This window comes from Neofelis nebulosa, chromosome 2, assembly GCF_028018385.1.
Source record: "Neofelis nebulosa isolate mNeoNeb1 chromosome 2, mNeoNeb1.pri, whole genome shotgun sequence".
In the NCBI taxonomy this organism is placed as follows: Eukaryota; Metazoa; Chordata; class Mammalia; order Carnivora; family Felidae; genus Neofelis; species Neofelis nebulosa.
The window spans coordinates 139,161,289-139,189,165 of NC_080783.1; the positions used below are offsets into that span (position 1 = coordinate 139,161,289).

Here is a 27,877-nt window from a genome sequence, read left to right on the forward strand (position 1 = left end):
CTGTCCTTCAGATAAGTGATAAAAGCTTTTATCCCTTTTTTAGTTTATTCAAGCTAACTATGCTTATTTCCTTTAACTATTCTTGATATAACTCTATCTCTTAACCTTTTCTTCTGCTGTTGTTTTCCACTGAAAGTGTTCTCATTTGCCCAAAACTGGAGATAGTACTCTGAAGAGCTTTGAAAAGGGTGTGAATCACATTCCTTTTTCTAATACTAATTTACTACTTATTAATCTTTTCAGCTGATAAACTATGCCTTCTCTATCTTGTACATGTGTATTGGAGTGCTGGACCCAAAGTATAATCACTTATTACATGTTATTAAATAAAATCCACCATTCTGGCCCATCACCATCTTTTTGGAATTTGATTCTGTATCCTACACATTGGTCTCCCTCTCTGACTCTAGCATTTTTTCCCCTATTCTGAGATCTATACCTTGGTTTATGATCTCCTTGCAAACATATTGAAGATAGAGGTAGTGCAATTTGCTACTTTTGAGGAAACTTTATTGATCTCATTATACACACTTGCATCAGTGTAGTAAGCATCTCAGGCTTATTCAATGGTTTTTTAAAAGGATATATATGGCCTGGATCTTTTCTACATTGTAGCACTCACAATCTCTGCTTCAAATCCTTTCCCTTTTCCAGAATAAGCAGTGTGGCATGTCATCAGGGGAACTAATTCAGAAATTTTATAATCTGTTAGGGGGCCATGTATCACTAACATATGCAGCTGCATTAAGTTAGCACTTAGAACCCTCACCCCCAAGACCAGTGTTCTTCCATTTTCTGGATCCAGGTGTACTACTCAGAGCCATGCATAGCCTCCTGAATACCCAGCACCAATTCACCATTGGTAAGGTAGACAGCCACATTATATTGCATATATTAGAAGTATATGAGGGCAAAGAATGTTAATGCACAGAAGAAGACCATGGAATTATAATAATTATTCTTTGAATTATTTGTATTGTATCACATACTGTTCTAAGCACATCTCATGTGCCTCCTTTGAGCTTATCCAAGATAATTTTTTGAGATGTTATCTCTATCACATTTTACCAACAAAGAAAATGAAGTAAAAAGGTTGTTATTTGTCTAAGTGGCCCAGCTAATATGATTAAATAATTAGATGTGAACTCAAGTAGTTTGACTTTATTCTTTTATTTTAAGTCTGTTTGATTGTTTGCTTGTTTGTTTAAGTAATTTCTACACCCAACGTGGGGCTCGAACTCATGACCCAAAATCAACAGTTGTACACTCCTCTGAGTGCCAGGTTGCTGGCAGTTGCTCCTATTCTTTGTAACTAATACACCTTGTTGCCTCTTTATATCAAAAAAAAAAAGTTTCCAAAAATGTAGGTGAAATGGGTGAAGTAAGTTTGGGGTAATCAGTATTGCCTAAGTCTCTTAAACTGGTCTCTTACTCCATTAAATTACTTTATTCTAATTCCCCTCAACACCGTCAGCACATTCAATAAATATGACCTCTCTGTGTCTACATTCAGGTCTAAATATAGCTATCTATCAATTATTTGTGAAAATGATGGACATGATCTGGCTGGGGCTAGAACCCTTTTTTATAATATTAGATATCCTTTTCCATATGAATCAGCAGTTATTTAAATACTTTTTCTAGCTTATATCCTCTGTCTTATCTAAGGAAGCAATCAGAGATCCCTTTGCTTATTATGGTTCAGGAACCTGGGATCTTCCACATTTCTCTCTATATTAGGTTTGTAACCACTTTTTAAAAGTAAGATTTTGAAATTACTCCCATTGTAAAATCGATCCAAGACATTATAATTCAATTATAAGATCATAATCTAGTGCTATAGTTAGTATCTCCAGTCTAAGTTGTGAAGCTTCGGCATAATTTAATTTTGTTATAGAAACAAACTTATCAATATGCTAATGAATAAATTTCAAAATTCTCTTCTCTATAGCTAGTATTAAACAGTGGTGCTTGTAACTATTGTTTTATTTTCACTACTATAAAATCAGTAATAATACTTTTTTTTAATCAACCACAGCCAAAAAGCTTAGTGAGAAAATAGTGGCATTTTATTTATCTGTCCTTTGTCTTTTCAATTTTATCTTCCCCTAGGGCTATTTTAGCAGACAAGTTGTACTTCTTCTGTAGGCCTGCAGTGTATAAATTACTCATTCTTTAGCCTTTGGTAATCAGAACCATGAGGTTTTATTACATTTAAATTTATCACATAAAAGGCTTCTGGAGATCTATGATGTTTGTGTAACCCTCACCTAAACTTGAAAATAATTTTATATAGTGCTATGAAACATTACAGATATTAGTACTACATTTTCTTTCTAATGAGGTTGATCTATTAAAAGGCAATTCACTTCTACCATTTTCACAAAAACAATTCCTGCTGATAAACATTAGTATTTGACTATCCCCAGAGTCAGTCAGACTATCCTCTCTGACTGTCCACAGAGGGCTGTAAGGACCATGGAACCAGCTTTGACTAATTTTGGAGATTTCTGAAAACTTGCCAAAAAATACCACCCATTTAAAAAAATATTTTGATCTGTCTTCCTCTTTAAATTTTATTTGTAATCAGTTGTTGTATATTGCCCAGCTGTTTATTTTTTATTGCTACATCTTGTCGAGCAGCTTAAATGTTTTAAACCCTACTACACCTTAAAAAACGAGACTATTCATGGGGCGCCTGGGTGGCTCAGTCGGTTAAGCGTCTGACTTCGGCTCAGATCGTGATCTTGCGGTCTGTGAGTTTAAGACCCACGTTGGGCTCTGTGCTGACAGCTCAGAGCCTGGAGCGTGTTTCAGATTCTGTGACTCCCTCTCTCTCTGATCCTCCCCCATTCATGCTCTGTCTCTCTCTGTCTCAAAAATAAATAAACGTTAAAAAAAAAGAAACATGACTATTCACGTTTCACCCTTAGAGCTTGGTAAGACAATCAGTATGATGCTTTACCTCATCCTCCTTAGTCATCCTTGGCTTTCCTCTTTAATTTGACCCTACACACTTGGGACAAGGGTCTATGAATATGGCCCACTGGCCAAATCTGGTCCCAGGCCTGTTCTTGTATAGCCTATGAGCTAACAATGATTTTTACTTTTTTTAAATCGTTGGGAAAAAAATCAAAAGAATAATATATGTGACTTGTGAAAGTTATGTGAAATTCATATAAGTAGCAATAAGAAATAAACAGCTGTTTAATACATAATTTATGAAATTCAGATTTTAGTGTCCATAAATAAATTTTCATTGAAACATAGACATTCTTATTTGTTACATTTTGCTATGATTGCTTTCTTGTAACAGTGGCAGAGTTCAGTAGTTAAGTGGAGTGATAGAGATCATACTACCTGCAAACCCTAAAATATTTATTACCTGACTGTTTATAATAGAAGTTTAATTTTACTGACCTCTGCTCTAGACAAAATTACTAACCTTCTTAAGTTAGAATTTTAGTTTCCTCTATGGATAGATACCTCTTCTTTTTAAACTCCAGACAGATCTTTTTTTATTTATGAGAGAGAGAGAGTGCAGTCACACGTGCGTGTGTGTGTACACACACACACACACACACACACACACACACACGCAAATGGGGGAGGGGTAGAGAGCGAGGGAGAGAGTAAATCTCAAGCAGGCTCCACTCTCATCACAGAGTCTGATCTCACAAACCATGAGATCATGACCTGAGCTAAAATAAAGAGTGGGACGCTTAACCGACTGGCCTCCCAGGCCCCTCGGGAGACAGATCTTTTTAAATATCCTCCTGTCCAGAGGTCTCTAAAGCACTAAGATAAGGTAAGAATGTGTGAAAATAACTGTTAACATTATGCTTATCTCTTTTTTCTGATTTCTTTTTTTGTAAATGTTTTATTTAGAGATGCATGGTCAAAAGGTTGCTTTTATTGATGGATACATGATCAGAAAATTCTGGAGACCACTGCCTTATATATATGTCATAATGTTTTCTATAAAATGTAAATGTGCTACAGGATATTAATTGGTAATACATGAAAAAAATAATTAACAGGTTTGTGATAAAATGGGTTATAGACAAGTAGTTTTAGTCCCGGATATCTCAAGGCCTTTACTATGCTTAGATACTGTATGCATCACCAAGAGAAGCTATCTTCTTGATGGTTTCCCAAGGTGATCTGATCACAGAATCCCCCATTCATCTCCAAATATCTCAGTAAATACTTTTGGAAAGTGTTCTTTCCTTCCATAGGATGTTCAAGAAGGTTAACTTTCATTGTATATGTAGAAACACAGATGATAATTGTAGACCACTATATAAATAAAAGCTGTCATTTGGAGATGCTTTTATCAATCTTGACACCCAGACAAGAATTTAAGTGACTCAATTAATTGCTACTTAAAGGTATTTATTGTTGTTGTTATTGCTATTTAATTTATAAATTAATTTAAATACACTTAAAGTCAGATTGTGATTACAACCCAAAAGAAAACTGACCACGCATTGTTTCTTCTAACTACCTAATGACCTAAGAAGTTGGTGGTTAGAGTCTCAGATCAGTATTTTAAGCAAAATGATCAGATTTTGAAGTTGAAGATCTGTAATGCACCAAGATGCCTTATTTGGGGGTAGCATACCTCTGAACTGCATCTCTACCAACATCCAGTTTATTTTTAGGTTAACTCTAATAATATTTATTTTAGGGTTATATCCAGCATTTCCATCTGCCCACCTCTTTTTCATTATGATTATGATTATACTTTCAGAATTAATAACTATCATGAGTAAAATAATTGGTTAAATAATTTAAATGGTGGAATTCTACATTTTATACTGTCTTCTGAAGGATGAGGAGATAAGAGAGTACATTATCTCTGAAGACTGGGTTTGAACCAACTGACAAATGTAATTACAGGGGTGGAAAAAGTGTTTCTCAACCCTCTTCAGATCCCGGCTGGGTCTGAAAATTAAACTGACAAAGACAGATTAACAGGAGAAAAGCATACACATTATATTGAATTTTTACATGTACATGGAAGTCTTCCAGAGAGAGTGAAGAGCCAAAGTGACCAGAGCAGGAAGCTGTTATACCTTTTAGACAAAGAAATAATAACGTTTGTGAAGAAGTGACAGGACAGAGGGGTTTGGGTTAGGGGTAGCAAGTGGTAAAGAAGTTAACTAGGAAGATAAGGATGAGTTTAACAAGGGCTGTCTGTATGGATTTCTTGGCCCTAAACTCCAGGTCTCTGGTGATTAAGAATGTCTTCCCTCCTCCTGATACAGAGAGGGGATCTTTCACATGGGAGTTTTAAGACCTGTGCCAGAGAATTAGGGCCAGAGGTGTGAGGTCAGAGTGACTTTCCTTCTGCCACCTTTTTAAAATTCCTTCAGTTGAAGATCTGTAGTGCACCAAGATGCCTTATTTGGGGGTAGCATACCTCTGAACTGCATCAATGAATAGACCTTGCCATTTAATTTTCTTTTCTATCATAAAACCTAAAAAGTGGTCCTAATAATTAAAATAAAGTCCTGTTATGAATAACACATTATAAAGCCCAGAATTCTCAGAGTTTCTTTGTTTGGTTATTCGTTTTGTTTTGTTTTGAGTCTAACGTGTAAAATCCTTCCCTGTGAAGCCATACTGATCATCTTTTAGGTATAACATGATTATCCCTATGAAACTAAAAAGAAAAAAAAACTTGACAAAACTTCAGAGGACACAGAAAGGAAGTTTTTCAAATGTCCTTCAGTTTACTTGTTTGCATTTCCTCTAAAGAGACTGGTGGGAAGCAGTTTGGAGTTTACAATAGCTTTGAAAGCATTTATTGTTCCAAAGCTAATTTTAACCTGTAATAAAGATTGCTTTTTTTATTCAGTTGAATGTGATATCCAGTAATTGTTTGTCAAGGCTAAGTGCTATAGGACATAATACATTCTTTAAATGGTGTTTTGTAATTATAATACAAGCATCTTTATGGCCTAATATATGAAAGAATGCTATTGGGTAAGGGTGCTAGAATTATGAGAAAGCAGACTTAAAATTTTATTATTTCAAGTGTTAAATCTCATGGCTGCTGAACTTACATTTAGAGGAGTTTGACTTTGTGTATTTGCTCAAATGAATGATTTTTTTGTTAACAATGTTTTTGCAGATCTTGTCACAAATAAACTTTCTTTTCCTCCCTCATACTGCATTTTCCCATTTGTCAGTAGGATACTGGTGGGGAGGATTACCTAAGATAGCCAAAGCTTGTGTATTGTTACCTGAAGTGATTTTTAATGAGTTCACGATTACCCCTAAATCATAAATTTGTGTCCTAGGCCAAAAAAGGTTTCAGATAGCAACACGCCCAATCTGAAATATTTCCAATTTGTATGTTTTATAGATAAATAACTTTTTACTGTCCTAAGGAGTATCGGCCAAAAGTGGTATAAGGGATCATGTCATACAATCTCATCATTTTGTTAGAGGAATGACCAGAAGGAATACTCCTTCTAAGACATTGTTCAGGGCCATATATAGACACAGGTGGTAATGCTGAGAAAGACCTTGCCAATCTTAAAGTCTTATTAGCTAGCTGCTTCTATAATAATACCATCTTCAGGTGTACATCCCATTTTTTTTTTAATTTTCACTAGGAAATATAGCATGCATATAAAAGAATGTATATAATTTAGATATGCATTTTAAGAAATAATAAAATGAATACCTTTTTTTCACATTTCACACTGAAAGAGAAACAGAAGATATTCCGATACCTTTGACTCTGTGTTGCCTACTCAGATATATCCCTTTGTCTTCCCTCTAGAGGGAATGACGTAGATTTTATAATTATCATTTTCTTCCTTTTGTATATGTTTTACCACATATGTATGTCTGAACAGTATGCTGTTTAGTTTTGCCTGTTTCTCTATTTCATTTAATATAATCATAGAGTTTACATTTTTATGCAACTTGCTTTATTCTTGTTATTGTTCAATACTTTGTTTTTCACATCTATCCCAGTCCAATTAGCATTAGCCCATTCGTTTTCTCTGTTGTATGCCATTTGCTCATCGTTTCTTTTGTTCAAAATGTCATTATTTCACCCTTATCCTTGAGTTATAATTTTGAAATTATGCACTTCTCAGTTAACATTCCTTCTTTATAGAAAATATTTTACTCTCTTCTGACTTCCATTGGCACTGCCAGGAAGTTCACTGTCAATCTGCTTTTCCTTTGTAGAGAGTCTTCTTTTTTCTCTGGCTGCTTTTTAAATCTTCTCTTTGTTTTTTGGTGTTTTATTTACTACAAGGTGGCAGTTAAAAAATAAATAAAAACTTTCCTTGAGTTTGTTATTGTCCCTGAATTTGAAGACTGCTGTCCCTCATTGATTCTTTTGAATCTTTAACAATCTCTATTGAACTGATGCCTCTCTCAAGACTCCCCATTATATTCTTGGGAGCCCCACTTAGATTTCTCCTTTCATTCTTACTCATTTTCTATGCCTCTCAACTCTGCATCATGTTTTGCATCCCATTTGACTTTGCTGCCTTTCAGGTAGTCTTCCCATGTATCAACTTGACTAATTCTCTTCAGCTATGTCTAATCTCTTGTTTACCCCAAACTCTTAAAATTCTGTTTTCCCAATTTGTTATATTTGTGTGTGTGTGTGTGTGTGTGTGTGTGTGTGTGTGTGTGTATATATATACATTTAAATTTAATTTTCTAGATATTCCTTCTTTTATTCCTTAAATTTAAATTTCTAGATATTCCTTCTTTTGCTTATATTTTAAGTTTCTGTGATAAGTTTTGAGTTTCTTATTCTTTGATTATACATCCCTCTTTTATTTTTCAAACATAATAAACATTTGATTCTAAATCTGATAATCTCAGTTATCTGTATTCCCTTGTAAGTCTGGTTTTGTAGCTTTTTCTGCCTCCTGACTCTCACTTCCAATATTTTTTTTCTCATTTGTTTAGCAGAATTATTCTGTTAGGAGTTCACTTTCCATGGAAATTTATTTATGGGAATTTTTTGATACCTGGTGTAAAAAATCCCTCCAGACAGAGTTGGAGACTGCGTCTCCTAGTTACCTGTGGACACCATGACTAGGGGTCACCTTTAAACCAAATTTTCAACTTGAAGTTTTGCAGTCCACACAAGTGTGCAATCCTAAGGGAGATTTATTTTCTTTTTCATCTATAATTAAGGCTAAAATGGACATTTACACCACCATTGCCCTCTGGGTGTTTCCTAGTTCACAAATTGAGAGCATTGCTTTTTGTTTGTCCTTTCTTATGGTTAAGCCCTGACTTTTTCTCTCTCTAAGGTATGTCTGAGCCATTAGAAATCAGGCTGTAGGCCATCAGGGACCAGCAGAACCTTGAGAGAAGACACCACCCTACAGGTAGTTTGTCCTTAGGAATCTCTGCTTTGTCGTCATTTTTGATCCCTGAGAAATTTTATTTTGACACCAGTTCAGTTGTGCATCTTGTTAACCTTACTACAGAAATGGAAAACTAATTCTTTAGATGCTTCCTGCCTTAAATGATGGCTATTCGTTTACAGTAGCTTCTAGAGTAAAACCAGAGGATTTATATACCAGTTTTATAAAAAGTGAAGTTTCTTAAAAAATATTTATCATTTTCAATGAAAATTCTGCTTTAATACTTGGAGATGATTAATAATTATTAAAACTGACTCATGCTTACACCTTCACAGCTGCTGTTCTGGGCCTTAAAAGATTTCTTCAAAGCATATCACATGATCATCTTATAAGCAGGCCAGCAGAAATTTCTAAGTTAATTACAGTTTGGCAGAGTGTATCCAAAACCTCTTATCTGAACAGTGAACCCAATAATTTAATCAGTCTGTCTGTTGATTAATCACGTTCTAATCCATCTGATATCAGCTCTGAAAAAGCTCTTCATCTGTTCCTTGTAAAACTTATCTCTGTGAATGCACAGCTGCTGTGAGCTATTGGTATTAATAACTTGAATAGGAGACAGAACACAATGGATTCTCAAAGCCTGCAGAAAAAAGTTTGAACTCCTTAAAACAGTCATTCAGGACTCTGTAATCTGACCCAACTCTACAATCTTCACATCCTCATTTCCTGTTGCTTTCTCAACTTCAGCCCATGTACTAGTTAAGGCCAGGTGCCTGAACTCTTCTGTTTTGACTGTTTCTAAAGCTCATGTTGATGAACGAATAAATATGTATTTAATCAAACACCACATCGGACATGTGCTATAATATTTCACTTAAAATCCTGCAACCTCTCTGTCATATAGCAAAGCATGTAGTGAAGCCAGTTTGACAGATGAGAAAGTCAAAGAGCAAAACAAATTACTTTTTGGTGTCCTATTTACAAAGTTATAAGCTCTTTGAAAAAGGGCAAGAGGAAAGACAAAAGGCTACACGAGTCTGTGATTGAACATTTTACTAGTATGACATAAATAAAATTCAAAAAATTAATCTCCATACTTGGACAGTGTGAGATACCAAATCCTTTAGACGTTTGACACTATCTAAGAGGTCAGGGATGTTTGATCCAAAGTGAGCACTAGAGAGTGTGTGAATAAAATTCCTTCCCTGACACATAGTAGACATTCAGAATATTCAGTTTCTATTCCTTGTTCCCCTCCTTTAGCCTAATCAGGTTGTAAATTGTTTCCCTGTTCATTCTAGAACACAATGTGTTGTTTGTTTTTCCTTTTACTTGTACTGTCTTACCCTTCTTAATAGACTATCCATTGCATCAATTCAGTCCAGCTGCAAGACTGAGATTGAGTGTACCCCAGGCTGTCTGTGTTGACTGTCTTCAGCACACCAACACATTGGAGTCACAGAATTCTCGATGCAACCTAAAACATGAGAGGATTTTAAAGAGTTCTTGCAACTTTGATCTTGCAAGGTTTGGGGCTACAGGAATAGGAAATGGATTGTTATGGTTTATTCAAGACTATGGAAATTTTCATTTCATTACATGATAATAATTTTGTCTGTTTTACATCCACTTTCCTAATTAATAATTATACTTCATTAGTGTCCATATGATATTTTCTTGTAAGCCTTCTAAGGTGAACCTTGCAGAGACCAGTCCTGTGTAGTAGATTCTTTAAGACTCCTTTAAAATTACTTGCTTAGCTCTCAATTACTCCATTTTTGTTTATATGACCATATATATGAATCATGGACTTGAGAGATTACAATATTTGAATATGACTCTACCTATACCTTATAATTTGGAACTTGTCAGGGGCCTATGGTTCTATCATATGAACTGTAACAGAGGAAGCCCTCCACAGAAAGAGGGAAGGATGAAGATCTATGCAAATAGAAGCAGAGAGAAGAGACAGAGAAACATTTCAAAATGAATTTCCTTCCTTCCTTCCTGTTACGGGATTTTTTTCCCTTTTCCTTAAAGTAAATGCCACATCCCTACTTCTTAAAAAAGTCTAACTTGTTTAAATTGATTTGTTTTTCTTGCAACTAAAATTAGTGCTGATTAGTATCACCTGCATCAAATGTTAAGTGGTCACTAATATTATTCATATCACCTAAATGTGCCTGAATTCTAGTCTCATCTCTAATGCTCACTAGAGCTGGGCAGCAGTAGACAAATTCTCGGATAATTTATCTTGTGTTTGTAGATAACACTGTTATTCTTGTTCACTGTGTTTTCCATGTGGGTAGACCGATTCAAAGTTCCTGATGACAAATGGGTAAATTTGGTCACAATTTCAGGTTTTTGAGCGCTATCTTTATATAAGACACTAGGATGGAAAATTGATGTATTAAGAACTAATTTTCATCCTACCCATTCCACCCCTCCAAAACAACCACGTACAGATTATTCTGACCATTATAACATTTATTTTGAGGAGTGATCAAATATTAATATACTTAGCTCATGAAGAAAATAAAATGTTAGGTACTTCTTTCATAATAGTGGAGTTGCACTGGAAACTGGGCCACTGTTGAATTTTATTTTACTTTTTTGCTATTCCCAGGGAAGCAGTATGCCAGATTTATAATGATAGAACCATATTACATAACAGGATATTTGTTGTTAGATTTATTTGCAAAGTGATTCTCCTCTTTTATGGAATAATGTATAGATAAAGCCCACTCATACAGAAAGTGATATATTTTAGAAGACAATTTGTCATGCAGTGCATTTAATTTTTAAAATTCTAGCTTTTAAAACTAATTAAAAGATTTGTTTGACATGAAGAGCCAGTTTATGGCAGAATTTTGGAAATTAAGAAAGGAATGACTTACCCCTAAGATTTAGATCACAGGTTTTCAGGTAAACCAATGAAACTTTACCTATAGTGTATAACAATATGCACTATGATACCACAAAACGCATAAAACAGATTTCTCATTTTACCATGTGTTTCTGCAGTTCAAGAGTGAAACTTCTTTAAAATTCTATATCACTAATACTTTTAGAAAGTCATCGTTGCTCCACCATCCCCAATTTCTCCCCCAGCATCTACCTATTGTAAGAGGTAACCACTCCTCTGAATTATTTTAATTATTTTCTTATACTTACATTTGGTCACATAAGTGTGTTTCACTAAACAGTATGTTATGTTTTTTGTTTTGTTTTGTTTTAGGTATCATATTCTATATATTTTTCCACAGCTTGCTCTTTTCACTCAACAGATTTCTAAATTAATCTGTTGTGGTAGAGTAGCTCTGGTTCATTCTGCAAATTTTATTTGTCATTTTAATTCAACGTTTTTGGACCCTGTTTCTTTTCCTAGCCTCTTAACAAGACATCTCTGCAAAGTTTCTTTTTCTGTTCGTTGAGGCCATCGTGACTATCTTGATCCAGTGGTAACCATGGAAACACTATAGTTTTTTTTTTTTCTTTAGGATAAGAGAGGTCAAGTAAATGAACTTAAACAAGCAAATATAATCAGCCTGTTTACCATTTAAATCTCTTTACTAATGCTGAAAATCACTAGCATCACTTCAAATGTTAAGGGGTCACTAACATTCGATTATATAATGGTAGTTACAATATCACACAAAGCAGAGATATCACCTAACATTTTCTTATCTATAAACATCAATTTTAAAAAATCAGTATATTGTTAATGCACTGAAGACTAGAACTATGGTAATTCCTCTTCTTTGTTATAGAGAATAAGCTTGTTTGTTCTAAATATTCTGAATATGTTTGTTATATTAATTCCCTTAAGCAATGCTAATATAATTTAGCTATTAAATATTAAAGCAAAATATTATCTTATGAAATCATGCTCAAATTCTAGTATTCCCAGGTCAAAAGCTTTAGTAAGTTATTTCCCAATTATTGAAGCTTTAACTCTATAATCATATAACCAAGGGTAATTGGTTGTATCCAAGTTTTCATTCACCTTTCACTTAAAAATTCCAAGAAGTCTTAAGTTAGTAGAGAAGGTTTTTTTTTTTTGATAAGGTAATAATAGCAAATATGAATGAATTTGGGAAAGAAAACCTAGAATAAAACTTCTATTATCAATTTATCACTAGGTGACAATCTTGGAATCTTGGAATCTCGGCACTTTCACTGAATTTGGAATACACTGAATTTTTAAATTGCTACAATGGCAAGAGTTGACTCACTGATAGTTGACAAGCTCTACACATTAGGCATATGCAATTTGGGCGGTTGTTAAGGATCTTTTTTCTTGGCTTGAGTTAAAGAAAGAGAACACTAACCTGTTCAGAGAAACACTGCCTGTTATAAATCAACATAAAGGAATTAGCAACCCTGATTATGAAGTAGATAAAATTTCCCTCTGATTTGCTTGCACTTACTGTTTGATCTTGGTTAAGGAGATCATTGATAATTCTCCCATTGTATATTTAGAGTTTAATACCAGATTATAAAAGAGAAAAATAAAACACCCCCAACATTAAAAATAAATTTAACTCACAGTATTCAAAAGAAAAATCTCTAATGTCAGAATTTTAGGTTTTAAGGTACCACTGAAGTGGGGCATTTTAAGAATGGAGCATTTGCTTGACTGTCCTCTATTTATTTTCTTATTAAAAAATTTTTTTTAATGTTTACTCTTGGGTGATAGAGAGATAGAGCATGAGTGGGGGAGGAGCAGAGAGAGAGGGAGACACAGAAAATGAAACAGGCTCCGGGCTCTGAGCTGTCAGCACAGAGTCAGACACTGGACTTGAACTCACAAATCTATGAGAGCATGACCTGAGCCAAAATCGGACCCTTAGCTGACTAAGCCACCCAGACACCCCTGACTGTCCTCCATTTAAATCTTATTAATTTGGCCATTTGGCCACTGTGGGTTGTTGGCCTAATTGTTATTAGGCAGGTTACTGTAAAATAGTATATGGCTTAGAATTACTGGACCATTGCAGTTTTCCTTACTCAGTATAGGTGCAATTCTTCTATGCTGTGCCTTCTTTATTTTATGATATTAAAAAAAAAGCCTAAACATACTATGAAGATGTGGTCCCAGCCTAGGGCACAGACACAAGAAGCAACTATAGTTGGTTAAGATCGTAATACATTCATCAGCCAAGAAATCCTCTAGGTAGCCAATGACCAGTTTAGGAATTCACATCCACCTGACCCAGAAAGCCTTAGAGTCAGATTGTATCTGAATAAAACCATTGTATTTGGTTCCTTGAGATCAGATAAACCCAGGAAGTTAGAGCCAACAATCCGGGAGATCTTAAAAGCTACAGTGTGAGGAAGTTGAAATATGCTTCCTGTCACTGAGGCTCTGCTGTAGGCTGAGATGGGGAGAGGTGGGCAATCTGTGTCAAGCACAGTGTTACCAACTGTAGTTGGGGACAGGGAGCTGTATTCAGGGGTCGCTGAGGTATCAGGGGAAGCAAGGAAAGTCCCCAATTCTAGAGTAACAGACTAGTAGGAAAGGATCTAAAGCAAAAAACCAGTACCTGAAAATTGAATATAATGTCTGTTCAGCAACAGAATAAGGCCAGCAATAAATCCTCTATCCTTCCCCTGCCTCAGGACAAGACCTATTCTAGTGCCTAGGGTTTTGCTTTAGGCTTCTTCAAAAAACATTATTTGAGCACCTGTTAAAGGCCAGGCTAGAAGCTGCACATGTGTTAGCAAATGAGATAGTTTCTTTTCCAATCCTTATACTCTAGTGGAAGGTTCAGACAAGAATATAGACAGTTACACTACAGGATGTTAAGAATGCCAATTGGGGAAGGATATATTGCTATGGTGGCATAAGTCAGAGCAGCTTATTAAGACTTGATGATGTTGGAGACATGGAAAGGTTTCTCAAAGGGACTGAAGTCTAAGTTAAGACCTGAAGAATGGATAGGAAGAGGGATGCTGCTAACATTAATCAGTTTTGTTGAATAAGCAGAAGGTGCTGCTAAATTATAAAGTGGTCCTTTAAATAGGTGCCCCTTCATTTGTGGGACTCTTCAGTGCCAGGGCACATGAGTTGGTGAACTGAGTAAGGACTGTATTCACTTCCTTGGCCAAGTTTTATATAGGGCAAAACCTGTGGCCTAGATTGGATTTATCTAGGTGAAAGGCTTTTAGACTAGGGAGTAGAGCAGAGGAAATGAAGACTTCAAGGCTTAAAGTGAATGGCTTTTGAAAGTTGGGATATAGAAGAAAATTAGCCTGGGGCACCTGGGTGGCTCAGTCGGTTGAGCGGCTGACTTCGGCTCGGGTCATGATCTCGCGGTCCGTGAGTTTGAGCCCTGTGTCGGGCTCTGTGCTGACAGCTCAGAGCCTGAAGCCTGCTTTGGATTCTGTGTCTCCCTCTCTCTCTGACCCTCCCCCATTCATGCTCTGTCTCTCTCTGTCTCAAAAATAAATAAGCCTTAAACAAATTTTTTTTAAAAATAGAAGAAAATAAGCCTTATTTGATAGAAACATTCCTAGCATCGTGTTCTCAGACCATGGCAGCACTTGAGTTACCTACCTGGGTAAGCTGCACAGAAGCCACCTGCAGGGATGTACAGCATACATTTAAGCCTTTGCCAAGACAGAAATTTGACCCATTAAACCTGAGCATTCTGGAGTGACTTGAATTGTCATTTTACCCATTATAAGATTGTGGAACACTGTTTTACAATGGCAAATCAAAGTAAGGCTGGTGGTGTTGCCCATAGTTACAATAGAAGTGGAATGGCTTAATTAGTAAAACATTAACTGGCAGGATTCCTATAAGTAAAAATGTACATATTTAAGGAGGCTTATTGTAACATTTATACCATTTATTTTATAATATACTAATTCGAATGTAAAAGTGAATGTAAATTACCAGAAATTAACATGCAATGTGAAGAAAAGTCCTTTTATCCTCTGCAACTGTAGCATTTGGCAGATTCAGGAATAAATAATCTTTTGTGGCAAGGGTATGCCTTATCAAACATATGCAGATCAGCACTAATTAATGCTAATTAAGGTTTCCTGTCTATCTAGTTGGAAAAACGTCCAAATGTTATGAAATCCAGTTAGTATGCCTATTACGCTAATTGTTTTATATGGGGTGGTTCTTAATTAAAATATGTAAATTGACCTTAATTGCTATATACTAATGGGGGTTCATGTTATCTCACTAAAAGTGACAAGATGGTGAGGAGGGGTACTTAAATGACTAATTCTGATAAATCCTTAACTAAATGACCTTTACTCAAAATTAATTTTAATTGGAAGTTGGCTAAAGAAACATTTTTCTTCTTTGTTTCTTTTTAGTTTTTAGTAATGTAAGAATGTTACTCTTCTTTGTTAATACAGCTTTAGAAGCAGTTGTACATTGCTAATTACACTTAACAAGCAAGTTAATTTGACTGTTTACTGTTTATAGTTATCAGGAAGTTATTGATATCCTCATTTCAGTCTTGGAAGAACTGAATTCTCATTGAATGTGAATTTATAGTTAGAATTCTATAGGTAGGTTGACCCAGTTAGTTTGTTAGAATATGTGTTAAAGTTTGATGAGCCAATGGTACTAATATGTACTCCCTGGCTGATTTACATTGGAATTGCTTTTTAAGAAAAATAGTGGGTTTTTTTCTTTACAAAACATTAGCTTTTATTGGAATTAAAATGTCATTGAAGGTATTTGGATTAACTACTGAAACGATATTCTTACATTTTACTTATCAGGTTTTTATTTATTATTTAATTGCAAACAAATTAAAATATGTATGCCCAAAACCAATAAAATGAATTTACATATTTTTAAGATGCTAACCTTACAATTACAGAAAGTAATTTAAATAAAGCTGACAAATACTTTGTTTACTCTTTCATTTGGAAGTAGTTTATATTCACATGTAATTTAAAATATATTTTTAAAATTCTTCTCTAAAAATGTGAGAAAGGACTTGGTAAAATATTGTCATATAGAAATGAGCATCGAATAAAGATTGTAGTTTTTCTTGGTCAAAAGGAGACCCAATATCTTTACTCTTTTATCAGGACATCGTGACAAATGTTTCGCCTAGAATCATCCGGGGGACTACCTCTGGCCCCATGTATGGCCCTGGACAAAGCTCCTTCCTGAATATTGAGCTCATCAGTGAAAAAACGGCTGCATATTGGTGTCAAAGTGTCACCGAACTAAAAGCTGACTTTCCAGACAATGTAAGTGTGATTTAACGTCTAAAACAAAAGAATTGGCATAAGTTGGTGAATGTTTATTTAAACATCCAATTCATAGGCTTATAAATATTAATGTGTATAATATATTTTATTAAAGAATCTGCCAGTTGCTTTGCTGATGCATAGAAAGATAAAAAAGAAAGAAAAGCTCAAGAACTCATAAAAATCCACACAATGTGAGGCTTTGTTATAAATGGGTGCCATGCAGATGGAAGAAGTATCTACATAAGCAGAGGAAGAGAAATGAAATCCTCATTTTATTGACTTGGTTTTCACTGTATGTAGCTAGTATTTATGAAGGTGATGACCTTAGGAAGAAATTGCAGGCTATAAATCATTTTAAATATAAACCTGAGGCAGAAGCAGAATATCTTCTTATATAGTTTATTTATGTTTTTTCAGTGGGAAATAATTTACCAAATAATTTTAATACCTTTATACTAAATGAGTCACTATCTTTTATAAAGCCCTTTCTTTAAAAGTACTGTGCACAAAGATTACATGTATTTCATTTCTTTATGGATTTTTATGTGTCGCCAATAGTTTTTTAACCTATAGGTAGTATTTTCTCTTCAGTAGATGGTTAGAATTGTTCTTAATTCATTTATTCTTTTTCCCCCTCTCTCACTCTGATACACATATGCATACACACAACACACACACACACACACACACACACACACACACACACACAATTTTCTGCCTCCCCGCCCCTCATCATTTTCTGTCTCAGAGCTGGTGATGAATGGAAGTTGAGGTTTGGACAATGTGTGTCTTTGTGTTGTAGAAAAGATTCAAAGATGAATTGGAATGTTTTAAGTACTCTAATGATAGATATTTTAAAATCTAATGAAATTTGTGGATGTTTTCCCACAAACTGATAAATTCGAAAATCTTATAAAGGGACTTTCTATTTCATTCTCTTGCCTAATCCATTAAATTGTTGTTGTTTTAGAGTATTCTAATTGGCTCAAAGCTCTCTTACCTTGAAACAAAATATACACACATAGAATAAAATTAATCATCCTCAAGTCAAACCTTCATATATAAAGGGAACTATCAATACCCATATGATATCTGTAGATTCTGTTCTTTAGGAATTTTTCACTTTCTGAAATTGATGTTGCAAATACTCTATGTTCACATTATGCAATTAACTCTAGTAAACAATTATGTTGAGCTATTTGTTTTTTCAAAGGGCCAAAATCTTGTGGGAAGCTTTTCTCAGAAAGACAGGGACAAAAAGTGGGTCAAGTATAAGAAGAATTATTAATGTATTTTTAAACACCATCTACAGATTTTAAGTATTATACTAGGTACTGAACAACCGTAAAATAATAGCAAAAATAGTAAGTGTGAGCTCTTATAATATTAAACTGTGGTTGGTATTGTTATAAATGCCTTATGTATTTTAATACTCAATCTTTAAATAATCTTATAAGATAGGTACTATTACTTTCCCCATTTCACAGAGAGGAAACTGATAGGAAACAAAGAAGTAACATTACATGCCCAGGGTTGCATAGCTATTCCTCGGTTCCCCTTTCAGTTTCCATGGTTTTAGTTACCAGGAGTCAACCCAGTCTGAAAGCAGATGATCCTCCTTCTGATGTTGGAAGGTCAGTAGTTGCTTTAAGCTTTGTCACAGTGCTTATGTTATTCACCTCACTTTATCTCATCACATAGGCATTTTATCATCTCACATCATCATGAGAAGGAGAGTGAATACAGTACAATATTGAGAGAGAGAGAGAGAGGCCATATTCACATAACTTTTATTACAGTGTGTTGTTATAACTGTTGTATTTTATTCTTAGCTTTTGTTGCTAATTTCTTATTGTGCCTAATTTATAAACTAAACTTTATCATAGGTATGTATATATAGGAAAAAGCGTGGTTTATAAAGGGTTCAGTGCTATCCATGGTTTCAGGTAACCACTGGAGGTCTTGCAATATATCCCTCATAGATAAAGGGGGACTATTCTACATGGTGAAGCCAAAATTTGAACTTGAAACTTGCTTTTAGCATCTGTGCTCCTGTCTAATTATAGTGTTCTCTAGTGCACAAAGTGCAGTATCATTTCAGGCCTTTAAAATTTCAGTATTACTTTTTAATGCAACATAAGAGGATGAAATATAATTTCCCCAGATATTGCTTCTATAGTATTTAGATAAGCCATAGTATCTGAAAAAAAAAATCCCTTTTCCTGGAAGAGAACTCCTGCCATTGGCTTGTCTCAAACTCTACTCTCTTTTGGGCAGGAGTGAGATATTATACAGCGGCCTCCAAGAAATGACAGTAAGTAGACGAGAAAGCTGAGATGAAACTCTTGCTTTGTGATTCCACAGTCAAGTAGAAAGAAGAAGCACATTTAAATGTTCTTTTCAAAATTTCCCTGGAAACAATTTTCTCCTCCTATATGCTTTTTCCTTCTGAGAAAACAATGCATGCTTTTCTTGTTTCTAATTCTTTCGCCATTGAGATTATACTCATTATTCTTTTTCTATATCCTTAGAACTAATTTCTAACACTTTTATCCTCCATATCAACGATAACATTTTAAATACAATTAAAATGGCATTCCCATTTGAACCCAGAGAAATAATGTGTTGCACCTAGATATTGCCGTGCTGCGAGTAGAATATCCCCCACTGTTTTGGAATTACTCTGATGCCAAACCCAATGAGCTGAACGAAAGAAGGTGACCCTTCATTTTCCAAGTTTAATTATCACTCTCACTGGAGTTTTCCCACATCATTCTCAAGTGCGTGGCTGCCACCTTTGATGACAGGGATCGGGTAATTCAACCCAGTGTGGCAGCTTCTAAGCAGGAGGTAACTTTTCTGAAAAAGAAATTGTCTTGAGGGTTGTGGAGAAGGGATGTAGGTCAGCTGATAGCAGCAGCAGCTAGTATCTCTCTTTCCAGAGAGAGTAGACACCAGTTGACCATGAACTGGAGGAGACAGCTGGAAGAACACCTTGACTAGAAAGGCATTGAGACCCCTGAAATATATTGTAAAGGCTTGGTCCTTAACTAGCACAGAGTTATACCAAAGCCTACATTTTATATTAGACTTCTGCCCGGCTTTCAAGGTTTCTTTTTATTTATCTGTGAATTAAATTTGGCACACTGATGATTGTAGTGACAGTTTATTACTAAGAGTTTTTTTGTTCCTAAGCTGAGATTTTGCAATGCTTATTATGAAATGTACTGTATAATTAGGGCTTACAGAAATCAATTTTAAGTGAATCCTTTCATTCTCACTGCAAAAGCCTTAGAAACCATATATTTTAAGCTTCGCAATTTTTTTAACCAAAAAAATACATGCTGCATTTTGTCTGAATGCACTGAATTAGCAAACAAAGACTGACATTTTCTATCATTTGTGGCAGCTAAAGTAAGAGTTAGGCAAAAGATAGGGATTCAGCAGCGAATTAGCTGGTGAAGATAGAAAAGGGAGTGATGGCTTTGTTAGAGAAATTAATAAAGGAAGAACAATTGATATGTAAATATACTTCAATTACAATACACCTCACTCTACTGAAACCCTTCCTCAGTTCATTACTCAGAAATCAGCATTGCACACATTAAGTTCAAAATGATTTCAAACAAGTTGCTCTTCATCAGCATTCCTGAAAGTGCTTTCCTGACCAATTAGCCTCTAAATACAGAATTCTGAACCCCGTGTGTGTGTCCTGGACTCCTTACACACCCTACCAAAGCCTAACCTTCAGAATGTTTTTGAATGTGTAAAACCCAATTCAACAGTTTGCAAAGGATTCCTATTGTATGAAAATGAATGCTCAATATATTTTTACAAATACAGTATAGTAATGCACGTTACTCTTTAATAAGTCACTAAAACACAATCTAGCGGCGGATGTAGTAACTACTGGAATTTTAACATAATGGTGACCATCAGTGACACCTTGAGATATCTGAAGCAACTTGAAGGTGATTTTCTGTGGCTTCTGTTGGTGCAAAGTCCCAGGTTATCGATAGCCCTACTATGGTTTGTTGCATTCCTGAGGAAATGCTAAATTACAGCAGGAGGTTAGTGAAAATAAAGAAAATAAAAATAAAGGTCTAAGTTTTTCTCCATCCTAGTTCACGAATTTCCTGTATTCTATCAAGAATTCTATGGACCTCAGATTAAGAACCTTTGCCCAGTGCTTCTCAGCTCTGGTTGCATATTAGAATCTCTTGTGGAACTTCAGAAAAGGTATTTATGGTTAGGCTCTGTCCTAGTTTAGTCATTTCAGAAATTCTGGGATGGATACAGTGAATATCCATTTGTGTGAGTGTGAATGTGTGTGTGTGTGTGCATGTGTGTGTATACATATGTATATATGTATGTGGTGTGTGTGCATATTTTTTATAAAGTTCAATTAATCCTACTGCATATAAAACCAGTATCATTCATGACCATTGACATATATCATTACATATTTATAAAAGTCCTGTATCAGAGCTCAAGAGCCTTTTATATGTGCCAGGGCCTGTACTTAGGGCTTTATATATCTGTGAAGCAGAGTTTTTCCTCATTTTATAGATGAGGAGACTGACTTTTATAAATATGGCATTGCACAGGGCACTGTGTCACATGGCTAGTAAGTGAAGTCATTGGGGCTGGAAATCTTTCCATTACACCTTGAAGAGGTATTTCACTTGGCACTAAAGAACCTGAGGAATTAAGAGTAATATGTCATTTCAGTTCTCCTTTACCCACCCACTCAGATAGGTCAATTATATTGAGCTCTTTTAACCACAGACTCTCAAAAAGGAAAGCAAAATCTTTTTATTAGACAAAGAAAGAAGTCTGTTATCAGCCAACCATTATTTTGTCATTAGTCCCAGCTCAAGACATTTTATAGCTGACTTTAGAGAACAATGTCGGTGACTCAATGTGGACCTTGGTTTGAACTGTTACCTGGTCCCATCTTAAGTTCTGTATTTGAAAATAGGGAGTCAAGGGATTGAGTCAGATCTAGGTGTCCTCTAAACAAGGAGGATGCTTACTGCTTATTCAGTGGGTATTCATCACCCCATAACTGCTGCAGTCTTCCTATAGGCACCACAAAGGCTGACTCAGCAGAAGCAGGCTTTCTTTTCTTTGGATTATTTATAACTAAGTCTTACTCATTAGAAATATGAGGATTTTGTTATCCCTTCTCAATCTGTTTAGAAGAATAAAATTTAGTAACAGATAAAACTACAATATATGTTTCAGGCCAATGATGACCAGTATAGGGTTGTTAACTTTTGCTTTCATTTTTTATTAAACCATTGCTTTCTTAATACAGAGCTTATAAAGCATAAACATCACCTTTGCTCTTTCCCCCTCATGTTCTGAAAAGGATATTCACCAACAGAAATGTAAGCATCCCTGCACTGGAGGGATTCCTTCTTTGTTCCCTCTGGAATTTTTTGAGCTTGTCAATTCTCTGTTTCTGTCAATTTCTACACATTCCCATGTTGATTTATTTTAAATAAATTAGGAAACTGCTGGAGCAAATATTGAAGGGAAGTCTAGTATATCCCCAGGAAACTCCTTCTTTCTTTACACCGGAGCTTAAGTAGTGATTTTCTAACATCGTTCATGAATTCTAGAGAATACAGATACTTCCCAACCTCCCTCTTTTACTAAAATCCAGGACAGTTATCTGCTGACATTACTTTATTGATTTTTTAAAAGATCTATCTAGTGTACAAAAAAATAAAATAAAAATTAATCATAATAATAGTGGAAATTTAAAAAGTTAGGGTGGATTGATGTAAAACAGTCCATGTCTAGTTATCCTAACAAATCTCTGTTTTCACTTTCTAGAGTTGATAGAGTCTAAGAGCTAATGGTATGAGGTTTAAAGTCAGAATAGATTTGAATCTCAGCATCAACTCTGACTTGCTGTTTATTGATGCTCTCAGAGTCTGCTTCCTCATCTGTGTGATAACAAGAACTATTCCCAGAGGTTGTTGTAAAGATTAAATGAGATGTTATATGTATCTTGTTTGGCATATTGAAGTTATTCACCACTGTAAATAATCTTGCATAGGATACCTTTATGCATTTAGCTTTTATTCCTTTTTAAAGTAATAATTAGTTTTCATGAAATATTCTGAGAGGGGGATTTGGCAAGTCAAAGGTAACAGCCTATTTATAGCTCTTGAAGTATACTGCCAGTTGATTTGCAAAGCATTTGTGAACTAACAGTGCATATACAAGTCACTATTTTAGAAATGATTACCAACTAAAAAATTAAAAACTAGCTCACTAAATATGCTTTTTAGTGATACTTATAATCTTGAATTTATTATATGTAATATAGAATGTAAAGTCTTCTGATCTTTATTCAGTGTTTTATTTGTTATACTTCTGTGCTTTAATATCGCTCATTCTTTTGACTTAGTTTCCAATTAAAACAAGACTTAAATAATGGCAGTTATTAGTATCAGCATAGAAAGAGAAAAATTAAAATGTGTTTAATTCTACAAACAAGAGTAGCCAAAATGAATCAGAATGCATAATGAAGCTCATAGTTCTGTGATTAGTTTCTGGCTTCATATAGCCAAGTATTTTTTTTTCTTTTTCTTTTGAATAGGATATTCCTAGTTCCTTAAAAGAAAACATTAGCTACAGTTTAGATGGAGTAATGGGGACTGGATTTACCATCCCACCTGAAACAGCAACATAAAATAAGGTATAAAATATATGAAACAGCAGTGTTTAAGACCTGGAACAACAGTCGATAAAGATAGTGGTCACTGAGAGATGGAAAACAAAGGAATGAGCTCTGCCAATGCTCTAGAATGTTTCCAGGCCACATTACAGGAAGAAGAACCCAGAAGTCTCTCTGAGTTGAGGAGACAAAGCTGAAAGTCCAGAGAAACCAAGGTGGCTAGAATTCACAAGATAGAACACCAGAAAGCAGAGAGCTGCATGCAGGGAGTACTCCAGCTACCTGCAGAAGGTCCCTCTTGAGTGTTCAACAGAGTACATCAGCTCATGCATGTGAGTAAATTACAAGAGACTGCAGAAAGAACTTTCTGAATGGATTAGAGGAACTAGTACTCAATTCATAAAAGGATCTGGGAATAATGACTCTTCCTGCCAGCCAGACTGGAAAACCCCATGATTCACAATTAGCCATAGGCTTAGCACTGCTTTAGTCATGCCCAACAACCCTTAAAAGCCAGATCTGAAAGGATCAAAATATTTCCAAGTAACCTGAAACTCAGAACAAACCTCAAGAATATAGGTATACAAAAATATCTAGGACAAAATAAGATAAAATTCACAGTGTCTGGCATTCAACTAAAAATTACCTATCATGTGGGACACCTGGGTGGCTCAGTCGGTTAAGCATCCAACTTCAGCTCAGGTCATGATCTCACAGTTTGTGGATTTGAGCCCCTTGTCGGCTCTGTGCTGATAGCTTGGAGCCTGGAGCTTGCTTTGGATTCTGTATTTCCCTCTCTCTCTGCCCCTCCCCCCACCTCTCTCTCTCAAAAATAAGTAAACATTAAAAAATTTTTAAAAATAAAAATCAAAACAAAACAAAAAATGCAATCAGACTTCCAGAATGAAAACTACAATGAATAAGATGAAAAATACACTGGTAACTAATAACACCGTATTAGGCACTGCAGAAGAAATGATTAGTCACCTTGAAGATAATAGCAGTAAAAACTATCCAAATTAAAATGCATGGGGGGTGGTTGGAGAGTGGGGAGTAAATATACCATTTGTGAGCTAGGGACAACTTCATGTGGCCTGATATATACTGGAGTTTTCAAAGTTTGAAGAAACAAAATGGCTCCAATTCCCAGTTTTGCATAAAGCTATAAGCCTTTCCACCTGCAAAACAAACAAACAAGTTAAAAACAAGAAACTTGAACTCCAGGCATAAGAAACATGAAGAAAATTATACCAAGGAGTACATCATAATTAAATTAGTTGAGCCAATGATAAAGAAACAATTTTGAAATCAGAGAAAAAAGCATATTCTTTACAGAAGAACAAATATAAAAGTCACTGTTTTGATTTGTTGTCAGAAACAATGCATGCTAGAAGACAACAACTTTCAAGTGCTGAAAGAAAATAAAAGGTCAACAACTGTTAATGTAGATTTCAAAATTCAACAATATATCTTTCAAAAATACAGGTGAAATAAATACTTTTTCAAGCACGAAAAGCCAAAATAAAATCATCATCAGGAGATCAGCACCACAAGAAATGTTTAAAAACTGTTTTAGACAGAATGTAAAATGCTGCTAGGTTGAAATATGGATCTACACAAAGAAAGGAAGAATACCAGGATTTGTAACTACATACGTAAATATATGATTTTGTTTCTTCTTATTTAATTCACTTTAGAAGAGAATTGTTTGTTTAAACAAAAATATAAGACTGTGTGGTTTATAAAATATATAAAGGTAAAAATGACAATAAAGTACAAGAGTTGTGAGGAAGAAAATGAATTATACTAATGTAAGCTTCTAACAAATTATGTAAAGTTTTATATCACTTGAAGGTAGACTGTGATAACTATGTACAATTGAAGCTCTAAACAACTAATAAAATAATGCATCTGAATTATAGCTAAAAAGCAACAGTAGAGTTATAAAATAGAATCATACAGAGTATTTAAGCCAAAAGAAGGCAGAAAAAGAGAAACATACTAAAGAAGAGATGACACAAATAGAAACCATGTAGTAAGATGATAGAGTAAAACCTAACCATATCAATAATCGTATGAAATGTAAGTGGTTGAAACATTCCCAATTAAAAGGCAGAGATTTTCGGATTGGATGAAAAAGCATGACTCTACTGTGTATATACTGCTTACAAGAAAAATAATTTTAAATATAAAGACACAAAAAGGAGAAAATTGAAGCAATGGAAAAAGATGTACCATGCTAACTCTAATCAAATAAAATCTTGTAATATTAATAAAAAAAACAAAGAGATGTCAAAGCAAAGAATATTGCCAGGGACAAAAAGGGAGCATTTTATTATAATGAAATGGTCAGTTCATCCACAGGTGATAGCAATCCTTAAGTTTATGCACCTAGTAACAAAATTTTAAGATAACATGAAGCAAAAACTAATAGAACAGCAAGGAGCAATAGAAAAACTCAGAATCACAGTTTATTTCTATACCTACCTATAAATCATTAATAAAACAATGAAGGGAGGTCATTCAAGATTTGAAAAATGCTATCAACCTATCTGACTGACATTAATAGGACATGCCATCCAGTGGTAACAGAATACACTATCTTTTCAAATATGTCCATAACATTTATTAAAATAGACCATATTCTGTGCCACAAAAGAAGTATCAATAATTTTAAAGAATTCAGTTCATTCAAGGTATGTAGAAAAAGAAGAATAAACTAAACTCAAATAAGGGATATAATGAAGATCAGTGGAGGAAATTGGTAAGTTAGAAAACAGTATTCTCTCTCAAAATAGAGAATATCAAGGAAAGTAAACCTGATTGCTTAAGAAGACAGCCAAAATTAATAAAACAGACAGACTGAAGAAAAAGGAGACAAGAAACACAAATTATCAATATAGGGAATGAAAGAAGTAGCACCACTGCAGATTCTATGGATATTAAAGAAAAATTATAGAATATTATAAACGATTTTATGCAAATAAACTGGACAGATCTTTTGAAAGATGAAAACTATCAAAGCTTAGTCAAGAAGCAATAATGTTAAAGAAATTGAATTTATAGGTCAAAACATTTCCATGAAGAAAACTACAGACCCAGATGGCTTCCTGAGTAGATTCCACCAACCCTTTAAGAAAGAATGATTCCAGCTCTTTGAGGAAGACATGGTCACAGCTAGAGCGGAGCTTTGCAGGCTCTGCCCCTGCTCCCAACTCACTGCTGTTCTCTCTTGCTGAGGAATAAATCAGTCAGGAAGCCATGGCCCGAAGACACCCGTGGAATCAGAGGTGGCCATTCACCAGATTAGAATTACTCTAACCAGCCTCAACGTGAAATCTTTGGAGAATGTATGTGCTGACTTGATCAGAGGCACAAAGGAAAAGAATCTCAAAGTGAAAGGACCATTTCGGATGCCTGCCAAGACTGAGAATCACTACAAGAAAACTCCTTGTGGTAAAAGTTCTAAGACTTGGGATCGTTTTAAAGATGAGGATCAACGATCTACTCATTGATTTGCACAGTCCTTCTGAGATTGTTAGACAGATTACTTCCATCAGTATTGAGCCAGGAGTTGAGGTGGAAGTCACCATAGCAGATGCTTAAATCGACCTTTTTAATAAATTGATTGTTAGTTAAAAAAAAAAAAAAGAATAATGCCAGTTCTACACACACTTTCAGAAAAGTAAGACAGGGGGAATACTTCCCAACTAAATCTATGGTGCCAACACCTTATTACAATTACACAAGGACAGGACAAGAAACAAAGAGTATAGACCATTGTCCTTCATGAACATAGATGCAAAAGTTCTAAACAAATTTTAACAAATAGAATTCAATAATATATAAAGAATATAATGACCTCATCATGACCGATTGAGGTTTATCCCAAGAATTCTAAGTAGGTTTAACATTTGAGAATATTGTAATTCACATAAATTACAAACTAAATAATAACAATGAGAACAACATAAATTATATAATTATCTCCATAAACCAAACAAAAAACATTTGAAGAAATCCAAAAATCTGTTTTTAATTTAAAAGAAATTTCAGCAAACTAAGAATAGAGAGGTAATTCCTTAACCTGGTGAGAACCATTAAACAAAACAAACAAAAACCTACAGCTAACATCCCAGTTAATGGTGAAAGACTGAATATTTTCTTCCCAAGAGAAATAAGATAAGGATATCTGCTCTCTCCACTTCTATTCCACATTTCTGCTAGAGTTTATTTGTTTAAATAAAAGAGTGAAAACAACAAAAAGATATACAGATTTCAAAGGAAAAAGTGAAACTTTATTCACAGAGGATATGATTGTTTATGTAGAAAATATGATTAAATGTGCCAATAAAAACCACTTTATTTACAAAACCAGGAAGCTACCTTATAGGCTGTTGTTTTCATATTTTTCTTAAAATATGCATTAAAATAGTGTTTATCTTCATTACCAACTTTTCTTGTAATCCCTTAAATTATGCACCTCTGGAGATTGCCTAATTCATCTAATCCTGGTCATGGCCTGTCAAAATTCTACTTTAAATAATAAATGAGTTTAGGGGCGCCTGGGTCATGATCTCATGGTATGTGA

At 34.7% G+C, this 27,877-nt stretch overlaps 1 protein-coding gene and 1 pseudogene across 1 annotated transcript in view; both read left to right on the forward strand.

The window, feature by feature from the left end:
* Nucleotides 1–27,877, forward strand: part of DPYD (dihydropyrimidine dehydrogenase) — an 863,407-nt gene that overhangs the window by 492,305 nt on the left and 343,225 nt on the right. The window contains exon 14 of the mRNA XM_058695679.1: nt 16,425–16,589. Within this exon, the coding sequence (XP_058551662.1) occupies nt 16,425–16,589 (165 nt within the window). The remainder of the gene's footprint in view (nt 1–16,424; nt 16,590–27,877) is intronic.
* On the forward strand, nt 20,518–27,671 carry LOC131495330 (small ribosomal subunit protein uS10-like; annotated as a pseudogene).